General features: G+C 42.8%; 1 protein-coding gene across 2 annotated transcripts in view; it reads left to right on the forward strand.

Moving 5' to 3' along the window:
- FLOT2 (flotillin 2) overlaps positions 1 to 11,342 on the forward strand; it is a 351,376-nt gene extending 340,034 nt beyond the window's left edge. For both annotated transcript variants that reach the window (XM_086955138.1, XM_086955139.1), the window contains exons 10-11: positions 2,510 to 2,659; positions 4,952 to 11,342. In XM_086955138.1, the coding sequence (XP_086811264.1) occupies positions 2,510 to 2,659; positions 4,952 to 4,984 (183 nt within the window). In that variant the 3' untranslated portion in view covers positions 4,985 to 11,342. The remainder of the gene's footprint in view (positions 1 to 2,509; positions 2,660 to 4,951) is intronic.
- Positions 11,343 to 11,711: the final 369 nt, after the last annotated feature.

Consider the following 11,711-nt stretch of genomic DNA (forward strand, 5'->3'; position numbering starts at 1 on the left):
AGCCTTGTTGCAAGAGGGCAACATTGACCCCCAACTTCACCAATCTTAGTTTATAGCATCAGCCGGGAGGCTTGAATGCCTTGTAGTATCTCGAGGCATCTGAAGAGCTGGGTTTCAACGCAGCAACACTGTCTATGCCGTCACTTTTGGCGGCATGGGGTCGTAAATTTGTCTATTTTCGTTTGTGCTTGATTTGGAGGAGGTCCTCCTTGCCCCAAGTTTTGCCCAAGGATGGCATAGGAGGTTGCAGCAGTAAGTCCGCAAGTGCTGCAGCAGTGTAGCAGGAAACTGTGTTACGGTATGCTTAAGTAGCTGCTCCACGAAGCAGGGGCCCCCTGACCCGCTTGCACAAGGACCCAGCGGTCCTGGCAGCTCAAGCAGTCTGGTTCAGGCCTGCGGCTACTATCCTACTGACAGTGCAGAGGTTCTTGACTTGGCGCTCAAAGCTCCAATAGAAGGAGGCAGGCTGATGTTTGTGGTGATCAAAGCAGGGGTCCACCAGCGGCCATAGAAATCCAGTGGTCAATACGTGTTTTGGTGGGCTCAGGGGACCCACCCCCACTGATGGTCGTAGAACATCACTATTGCTTTCTAAGACAGTGTGCCTTGTGTCCCCAAAGGGCCTCCAGGATGAAAATTGGGTTGCAGTGTATCGAGTAAAGCAGGCACACACCAGGGAAAACCAAGGTCCTCAACCTGCTTGGGCAGGGATAAATTGCCAGTGACCCTGGCAGCATGTGCAGCCTGGCCATCTGCTGGGTCTCATCTATGCATCCTCCCCCACGGTCCAGTCTTCTCCAAGTCAGTACTTTCCCAGGCCACGGGAGAGGCTGCGGAGGATAATGGGCAGTAGTGGCTGCTACCAGACAGGAGTGGTTGGGCGGCGGGGTTTAGGAGGAATAAAAAATATAAATAGTTAACTTTTTTCTCCTCTCCTCTGTCGTCGTCAGCTTCCTTCTTCTTGAAATCCCGGCAGCAGGACAGCACATGGCACCCAGCCTCCCCACAGCCAATCACAACACTGCAATTAAGCTTTGTGATTAGTCTGAGTGCCATGGATCGGTGCTCCGATGGGGATTGGGAGGGTTTACATGTTCATCACCAGGGTGTGTAATGCAGCCTGGCGAGGAAGATGTAGAGTGCACATGACTGTTTGGCCGGTCCTTTAGGGCCGTCGTGCTCATTTAAAGAGTGAAAACCACTCCTGGCCCGCCCCGAGGGGTACTGAAAACAATAGGAAAAATACAGTGATAATAACGGTACATTATTATCATTGTATTTTTTCTTTTGAGCGGTGGGGTGACGTTCCATTGTTAATGGGTCGTGTCCTCAGGACCTCCAATAGCCACGACACCCTAGCAGTGAGGCAATCTGCAAAACTGTGCTCCTCCTACCCCATCGAATTATTCAGAGCCCCGCGCTCACCTCAAAGACTCTCCTGGGAGGGGGCCGTCGCATCAGGCCCTTTCTCATGACCTAAGGACTCCGGTGCCGTCCACGGCCCTCAGTTTGCCGTTGCCGCCACTAAAAGAAGCCCCCGGCGTATCGGCTGGTGCACTCCTGCCGTCTTCAGATTGGTGTGGGTCAGCAACCACGGGCCCAGGAGGAACGGCCATTGCACCTGCGGGACGCTGGCAGCTGCTGCGATGTCTATGCCCACTTAATCCAGGCCGAGTCCAAATCAGCTAACTTGGCCATTCCCAATCAGCAATCTGAGCTCCCTGGGGGCACCACAAGGAGTACAATGCCCCCTATCGGCCAGAGTGTCTAGGGGCTGGCCAACAGCCAGGATGGTGGCGGAGTTTCTACCGAGGCCCCAGGGGCTCAGGGACGGTTGCCATCTTGGCCTCTTTGCCACGCCCCCTAAGAGGGTCTCCTTTTTACAGCACCGATAAGGCCTACAGCTAATTTCACATTCCATTTGATACCTTCCTTAGAAATGTTGTGACCCCGTTAAACACAGGGACAATATCTTTTTAACAGGATAGGGAAAACAAATGTATGATCATACAGAACTCTGTTTCTAGGCTGTGCTTTTCTGTCCGTGTTTTCTTTGACGTCTCAGTGAATGTTAGTTGTTGAAAATGATCACCTTGGAGCTAGGTGGACATTTACTAAGTGCAAGTTTTGAAAAGTGAGCAGCCCTCCAACATAGTTACCCACTGTGTAATGGACCAGAAGACAGTACTGGTGACACCATTGTTAGCCAACTCACAATCCATCCCTATAGCACTGTGTGCGATACACATGGCACTAACATCATTTTCCAAATAAGTGAGTTTTGATTTTATTCCTGCTTGATGGATATGTTTTTGGATTTTGCGTATTTCTGGGGGGTATTAGGGAGTAGTTGGCAGATGGTCTGTGGTAAAAGGAAGGCATGTCATGCTCTTAAAATCCCAATAGACCCTCTACAAGGTTTTATAATTTTTAGATTGCATATGCAAGTATGAAACCTGAAGTGTTTTCACTATTAAATTACCATTTTTTTTGTTCCCTTACCTTTCAGATTGCTGCCAAGGTGTCGGCCCCTCTTGCCAAAGTGGATGAAATAGTTATACTTAGCGGAGATAGCAGCAAAGTTACCTCTGAAGTGAACCGTTTGCTGGCTGAGCTCCCGGCCTCCGTGCAGGCGTTGACTGGTATCGATCTATCCAAGGTGAGTCCTGCTGCAGCATACTCGAATTAGACTAAATGATGAGATCAGAAAGAAACATGTCCCACACCTCACATCACATTTTTGCCACTTGTAGAGTTGTTTTGTTCCGAAATTAAGAAGCACTGTTTTTAGTCCCCCTTCTCGACACACTTCCCAACCTGAAGTACTGCATGCAAATTTTTATATGAGCTGAATTTCTTTGCATAATTGTGGTGTACATTACTTTAAGGATGAAGCCGGATGACTAACCCATTTTTCTAATAATAATAATTACATTTGTAAAACGGTTGGTTACACTGTGCTAGTGTACCCCGCGCTGTAGGACGGCCAAGTTAAGCCACTCAGCTGCTATTTCTGCCCACCCCGCCATAGCAAAGCAAAGCCCCGCCCTAATCTTTGGGAAACAGGTGAGTTTACAGCTCTTTGCGGAATGCCGGCTCTGACTTCTCCAGCCAGAGTCTCAGAGGGAGTCTGTTCCACTGTTGAGCTGCCAGGACACGAAAGGAATGCCCTCCCATTCGTACTCTGCTAGATTTAGGAACCTGAACCAGCCCCTTACCGCTAGATCTCAACTGACGGGTCGGGGGTACGGGGTGAGCAGGTTGTGAAGGTAAGTGGGTCCTTTCTCCTGTAAGATATGGTGGCCAACACAGAGGGCTTTGAATATTACACGTTCCTTGATTGGAAGCCAGTGCAGTGCTTTCATTGCTCTCTTTGAAGAGGCTCTTTTAGGCAGCATCAAGACCAGGTGGGCCGCCGCATTTTGTATGCGCTGCAACCTCTGAGTGCACTTAGCACTGGCTCCTAAATATAGGACATTACCGTAGTCCAGCCTCGATGTTGGACCATGGTCTTCCTGGCTGTCGGTGGCAGTAAGTCCAGTGTTTTCCTGAGGGCCCTCAGAATGCCAAAGCAAGTGCCTGTCACCCGTTTGATGTGGTGCTCGAACGAGAACTGGTTATAGAGCCACACCCCTAGGTTCCTCACTTGATCGCTGGGAGTGGGTAGAGGGCCCAGCGCAGTGGGGCACCATGCCGAGGTCCACAATGACGAAGCCTTCCCCACAATCAAGACCTCCGTCTTGTTTCCATTCAGTTGGAGGCAGTTGCCGCTAGTTCCTGCAGACATGAACTGAGATTATTAGTGCCCTGCTCCTTTGGCTGTTCGTTGTTATTAAGAATACTAATCAGTCAGTAGTTGTTTAGCACGCTCATGACCCCAAGGGGTATCCAGGCGCTGGATTAGCGAAGATTCTTGGATTGCAATGGATAAAAGACTTAAAAAATATGTTGCAGGTTTTCTTACTAGAAACCTAGAATGACATAACCTGGCCATTTTCAGTTCGAGCCTGGGCAGCGCATGCGCTGCTCTGCAAGGCATGCTGTATTGAGGTAGGGACTTGAAGCTCCGCCCACTCTCCACCACATTTTTCGATGGCTTAGGTCATTGTCCTCTGTAAACTGTGGCTGTTCATTGGTCAAAAGGCTTAGTAGTCCCTCCTGTCTCATTCTGTAACCTCTCATGGGGACACCCCCTGTTACGTGTGTTCCCTGTTATGGGTGTTCCTGCTCAGTAGGCTTTAATTACAGCCTCCGAGCACTATTTTCTCAAATAGTTGACACGCTCTTCTAACACTTTTTTTATAGCACACATTTGCAATACAACAAGTCTTGCCTTTGCGAGAGTTTAAGCTATTGGCATTGTAAATGGCAATACCTTTTATTTATCTGTTTTAAAATCAAAATACATAAACGGTATTGTCATTTACAATGCCAATAGCTCAAACTCTCTTAAATGCGACCCCTTTTGCATTGCAAATGCTTGTTTGGAAAATACCCCCACTACCCAAATTGTTTCGTTTTTATGGTCTGGCTTGGCAGCTCTCAGACCATTTTGGGTGCGCCATTAAAGAGGGGCCTGGTTTCCAGCCACATGGTTGGAGCTAAGAGTGCATGTTTTGATTGGACAGAAGTTGTGTAATTCCACAATAAAAATACTTTCCCTCCTATCCTTGTGTATATTTATCCAGTTGCCTCAGGTTGAAGTTTCAGATGCACGCACACGCGCAATGCTATTAAAATGTCTTAGATAACTACATAATATATGGTGTTTTTCTCTGGGTGCAGCACAGTTGGGAGGGGGGGGGGGGGGTATGGATTTTTAGGTCTGTCTTGAGAGTGCAGTGCAGTTATAAACCACACCTAGCGGCCTTTCCAGTACTTCTCTTCCATGGGCATGCTTTCAGCTAAATCGTCAACTACGCAGTCTAATTCTTTACTCCTTTCCCTGCAGATCCCCCTGCTTCAGAGAGCCAATGGCGTCTAGCCGTGAGAACAAAATCCTGTGCATCTCGTGATGACCTGTTACCCTTCTGCACTCTTACATCAACGGCCTTCAAACACTTGGGAGCTTCTTATTTTATAACAGACGGACAATTTGGATTTTTTAAATTCTCTGGTGCCTTATTTTGTAGGACCAGAAGCAAGGCGTTTGTCATTGCAGTTTTATTTTGTGTGTTTAGCCATTTTTTGGTTGTGATTTGTTTATATGTTATCAACGGCATTAGCGGTTTTTCTTCACCCAACAGAAAACCATCTTATGTATTGACATTTCAGGCGTGGTCTGTTTTCTCGTTTGGCATTGTCTTGACAAGTCGGTGCCTTTGGATCATCTGCCATCTGGTGGCTGAATTTACAGTTGAAAGACTGGGACTGCTCGGCTTGCTTCATTCTATATGTGCGCTGGATGCCTTAAGCGCGGAGGAAAATGTAGCCGCGAGCTAAAAAAAAATGAAAGTACCTGTTCCTTTTAACATCCACATTAGGCCGTTTATTTACCCTAATAAGCAGATTTCCATTCTGTCCTTTGTTACCGAAATAGAATGCGCGTCTGTGCTAATGACCACAAAAGTGAAAATGTTGTCAAACAAAAAAATAGGGGGTTTTACGTCGAGTGTAAATTATGCAGTTATCTAACAGTTATTTTGTGCAAATGCATATAAAACAAATGCAAACCTCCTCGTTGTAGCGAAGTGCTGAAATATTGCAGTGTCTAAACCGGGAGCCTGTTGCAAGGTCAGGTTCAGCTGGTAAGTAAGTGATGTATGCTTAAGAAAGCATCCCCTAAACGTAGTTTTGATTTTCTTTGATGACTGCGTTGTCCTGCCCTTGTACGCCAGTTTCTATACAGAATGTACTTGCGGCAGCAAGTGGTGTGGGTTGTAATGGTTGTCCTGCACCATCACAGGACTTTTTTTCTTTCTTTCTGGAAAGCACATAATCTGTTAACTACAATGTGCTTCAGCCCATACAGATAATTTAGTTTTCGTGGTCTTGTTATCTGGCGAAAATGTTAAGAAGCCCTTCCAAGACAGAACGTATCCCACTGCTGCATGAAACTTGCCTGTCCAAGATAGCACCTCTCAAGTCTCCTGGCTGAAGAGAGTCTGGCTGCTTGATACATGTCGAAGCAAAAAATGGATATGACTGGAGTTTTGTATTACTTTATCTCTGTGCGGAATTCAACCAACTACCCATAGGCACTTCATTGAAACAGTTAATCATTTAATGAATTTGGAGTATCACAGCTGGATCGTAGTTAGGCATTTCAGAGAATGGACCAGGAATGTGGATCCAGGCAGAGGTGCTTCAGAATGAGACAAGCCTACTGCCTTTTTACCGAAGGCGGGAACAGTTCTATTTATCTTTGCAAATGATCCCCCGCAGCAGAGAAGTATTAGCCTTTAGGTTATGGTTTAGCTTCTGGAGCAGCCAACTTTCTCCCACACTTACCTGCCTCTTAGATGGTAAATAGTTCAGCTGCATACTCCTTTAAATGACCGAGCAAGGGTTAATGAATGTTTGTGCAGTGATACCCACAAACGAATCGTTTCCTCCAAAAGTAGACGTTGAATCATGAGGATAGCAGACCCCTGTTGGTGCAAATATTTAGCGGGAGTTCCTCCTCATGATTAGTGCTTATCATAGCTCTGAGTGAGTGGCCTTGTTTTTGCAGTCTTTGCGTCAGGTCAGGAGCTCTGCAGCATTTAGTGGTGGACGCTTGCCCCACTGCCTCATCCTCTTGGGAAATCTAAATGCAAGAAGCAGGCGTGCCACCACAAGAACCAAAGCTTGTTGCATCTTGCTCTAAAGTGCCTTCTCTTTGTCCGAACGTGTTGTCTGTCACCAGACCTAGACAACACTGTTGGGGGGTTTGTGATATCTATTCATACTTTTCAGTCTGCAGTTTGTTAATAATACAGGACACGGAGTTTAGTAGGTAGCTGTCTTTCCCTATTGTTTCGTCAGTTCTCGCCGGCAGTACGGGTGATGAGTGTGCATATTAGAGGTTGAGAGGAGAACGGATTTTCCCATGTCCTCTTTCCTACTGGTCTCTCATGCAGATGGTATATATCCATATGTGGGGGAGCTCCCTTTCAAGGCCGAAGCTAAAAAAAGAGCTTCTAGTAGAAACTGTTGTAAACAGTCTGTGCTCTTTCTGGTGGTATTTCATTTGAGATTTTAAAAAAAAAATGCCTTTTAGACTTACTATTCGAAGGTACCACAATTTGCAATCATGGAAATGCACAATTTGCAAAGAAACATCCTTCAATCCTAGGGACTCCATCCACTATACAACAAGGCGTGACATTTTGCCAATTTTCTAAGATGTGTGTTTTTTAGGTGTCCTCCACGAGATGTTTTTTTTTAATCATTGAATATGAAATTCAAATCCGCTGCCAGTCAGCAAATCAATAGTTTGATCTCCTTCTCCGTGCTTCTATTAAGAGCCATTTTCTTTCTTTGTATAGATTCCATTCCGATCAGTGTAAAACACCCTGGCTCTAAAGTCCGAGTATGTGAAAAAACACACACAAATCTGGCATGTTAATTGATTATTCCTGAAGTTGAAAAACGCCATTGTTGATGTGTACATTTTGATGTATGCATCCTACCCCTAATGTCCTACCTTTGTAGAGACTAGCAGGGTTCTTAATATCAAAACATGTATTGAACATACACTCATGTATGCCAATAATTAACTCAAATATTTGCATTTTAAATTATGATTCTGGATTTTGAATTGCTAATAGTAATGCTATTCTGTTTCACATGGTATTATGGCATTCCTCATAGCAATAGATAGGTCTCTACCAGGTGTCTATGATATGTGCCGCATCCTAAATTACGCTTGAGACTAGCTACAGCACATTCGTTACATTGAGAAAACTTTATGTGTGTGCCTGCCTCATGTCTTGCATTGATGAACATAGCTATTGAAGATGCTTGTGATGTGAGACCTGATCAGACAGAAGATAGGTGAAAAAAATCAGAAAACGCTGGGCTAGTCATACGCAAGGACCGCATAATAGCATGTCTCAGAACACGTTCTCTAATGTGGCCTGTAATGGGAATCGATCCAAAAGAATTGATCACCAGATGGAGAAACAAAGGTTAACATATCTGAAGAAGGTAAATACATGGACCAGTTATCGAAATGTTATGCCGAGAAACATATTATGTCAATGTGAATTTTCTTAAAGCTGTGACGAGGATTCTGTGACATTGAGGTCCCAAAAGGATGTAGTGTCTTGTTTAGAGATCCTTGTCCGGAGTCCTTTTTCTTTCATCTTATGTTTTTTAATGCCTTGTAAATGTTCGTCTTTGCAAGTTCCACTTTCACGGGAAGCTCTTCATAGGAAATAGGCTTCTCGGGGAACTGTTTGCATCAAACACTCCTGCAATGTTACTTGACAGATTTTTCTTCACTTAGCAAATTGTTCCTTTTTGTTGTCACAGATAATATACATATATTTTAAGAATATTATTAGTTTCAATTTTGAATCAAGTAAATGATTTTCAGATTACTGCTAGATTTCAAGTTTATCAATGTATATTTTCATGTTCAGAACATCATTAGTATTTTAATAGTACTTTTAGCCATTTGACTGCTAACCTTATATCTGCCAGTTCATTATATATATAAAAATATGAATGAATTGGTCAATATTGTAAAGCTGCCAAAAGGCCCTATGTTACGTGTGACTAATTTACTCATTCATGTAGCTGAAGGGTGACATGAGGCATCATGGCAGCTATGCTCTCTTCATACCCATGGCACTTAAGATAAAAAGAAGGATAGCGCTATTCTGAAATACATGGTTTCACAACTCTGTGCCCCTACAAATAAAGGAGATCATTTTAAATGTAAGGGGACTGCAAGCATTTGAAACTTGTCAACAGGAGTAGTTTGGGATTTTTTGATTATTATTTGCAATAATGGTACATCGAATGAATCTCAGTGAGACTCGTCTACATAGTCCTTGAATTTCCTGAATATCTGACGGTGTTTGAACATCCAGGGCTTACCAGGAAGGGCATTTGTCCTACATTTCATTACCGCACCTCTAGAATTTAGGCAATGCAACTAATATTTAGAAATCATTGAAGCCATGAAGAAAGATTAGCTAATTGGGGTTGCTGAGAGAGCAAAGAACGTTCAGCTAAATTTGTACATCTGACATAATTATTTAATGAAAAAAGCATAGTTTGTTTAGGAACCACACATAGGGTTTTCGAGAGGAGGTTGTGAAAATAATTTAACTGAATGAGTTTCGAATATTGGGGATGTGATAAAGGGTAGATGAAGAATAGGTTTGGTATGCAATTGAAAGTTATTTGGCTCATGCCAACAGCTGTATTGCGAGCAATTCATATTGAAAGTTTTGGGTGCATGCATCTCGAAGATCTCCTGCATTATTACACTCTTCAGTGGAGCAATGTTGTGAGATAACTTTACAACCTAGCAATTACAACACGTAGTGCTGTATGCTTTAGGATCAATGTCTGAAACTGCTTTCTCCACCCAATTTCTAGTATATTAACGGAGAATAATTATAAAACATTTTCTGTATCACCTACAACAAATTCATTACGTATAGATCAAAGGATTTTTATCACCTTTTATGGCGCTGCTCTTCCCCTCCCAAATTTCTGATAATCCCAGTAGCAACCGTATTACCAAAGCTCATTTCGTTTTTATTTAGGGAGAACGTGCTCAAACTGCATGTTGGGTATAATCCATTGTTACAATAGCCTTGTTAGCAAAATTACAATAATCGATGTTCAGTATTCATTCCACATAAAAACATTGGTTTGATATTCCATCAAATCACTGTCTGTCTCTCTTATGTTTGATATGGAGACACATCTCTGAAATCAAACCTTAGCGTTGGACTATTGGATCAAGTGCATACTTAGAAATCAAATTGAGGAGCTTGGATGTTCTGAACTAAACCTACTTGGGATTTTAGAACACAAGGAGGTGTAGAGTTAAAAAGGATATTTTTTATTAGTTGTAATGAAAATTGAATAAAGTTTCTTGTAATTTAGCTAACAAGGATATTGTTACATTGTAATTTGTTCAGTATATTGCAGCAAGTTCTCCCCCTCCCACCATCCCCCAAAAAGAGCTTTTACAACAATTTGATTCTGTTGTTATAGTGACAGTAAACTCAACCCGAGCACATCAATCAAGGTGTACTTGTCTTTGTTGGAAGGGAGTTTGGCAATGTTACTGATTGGCAAATCGCCCTTCTGGCAATTCTATTTCAGTGACTTCCTTCACCAAGAGCTTGCTTGTAGCTATTAAACTGTTGTGCTCGGGTTAGAGCTATTTCACACTTGCCCTCGTTATTTATTTTTCTTGCACTTATTTGCATTACTTATGTTTTGAATGAGACACTATCAATATTCTCTTTGACTGCTTGATTCTGAGATTTCACTGCCTGCATTGAATATTAAGCTGTGGAACTCGCTGTCAACAAGCGTTCTAAAAACCTCAGTGCGTGCTTCTGAAGGATCTCCAAGTGCCTTGACATCCACACTGAACTGACCAGGTAGCGGCAATGATCCTACACACTAATTCGAGAGTTGTAAGGTAGAGAAGAGGAATCAATAACCAGTTTTAGGTAAACATTAAATCGAAGCGTTGGCAAGCCTGCCACTAATTTACTCTGCCTTTTTTCACTTTTCCAATAGCTGCTGTCCGTGATTCATTGTTGATCTGTCATCCTTTTTCCCAAAAAACACTGGTTAGTGAAATTTAGTTTTATGTTGCACCCTCAGTTTTCTTTTCCTAGCAAGAAAAACCTACCTGAAGGCAAGTTGCTTTTTTTTTTACTGTTAGCTTTTACTATTAGCCTGCAAAAATACAAAATGGTGGTTTGAAAAAAATACATGTCTAGACCTGGTTATTGTGCTCGGCCAAACAAAATATTTTGACAATGGTTCTAAAGAAGCGGATGTAGTCAAGTCCTTGTTTAAAATCGCACTCTTCAGTCATGAATTGTGGTCAGAAGGTGAAGAAAGTTGGTTCTTAGAATAATACCGGTCATGTCAAGCAGGCATGGGTTAGAGGGTAAGTAGTGGGAAAATTACAGCAATTATCAGGTCTATCAGTCAGTAGTTTGAAAGGAATTCTGTACATTATATGAAGAAGACATTGTTTTATAAATTAAAATGATTGAGAACTCACCCTTTATTATGACTGTTATAGTTCATCACTTGTATCTGCATGTGGAGTATGCATGTGCTGTAGCACCTCTGTTCCTAAAAGCAGATCAGGCTCTGACTGCAATATTGTAATGTTACCTATGTATAATAAATCCCCATGTTATTGACCATTTGTGACTCATAAGTATACCTACATTCTTTGTTTTATAAATGTCTTCTGATATATTCAGTTCACCCTAATGACGTGGTTGGAATCTCCTATAATTAAAATCTGGGACTCAAGTTCTCCCAACGATCGTCCAAAACCTTGAAAATCGCTACACAGGCGCTAGATCCTAGATCACTTTTTTCAGCAAAAAATTATTTTTCCTAAAATAAAAAAAGTGTATTCACTCAGCTATGTAAAAACAACGTTAAAGTAAATGATTTTTCATAACAGCCAAAAACAGTTTAAATTAATCAGGGAGGATTTTTTAAGTATTTCACGGTGTTGTGTGTTTTGAAGATTTTTCATTAAGTGCAGACATGGTGGTCCTGCC

This window comes from Lissotriton vulgaris, chromosome 2_1 (assembly GCF_964263255.1).
Source record: "Lissotriton vulgaris chromosome 2_1, aLisVul1.2, whole genome shotgun sequence".
NCBI lineage: Eukaryota > Metazoa > Chordata > Amphibia > Caudata > Salamandridae > Lissotriton > Lissotriton vulgaris.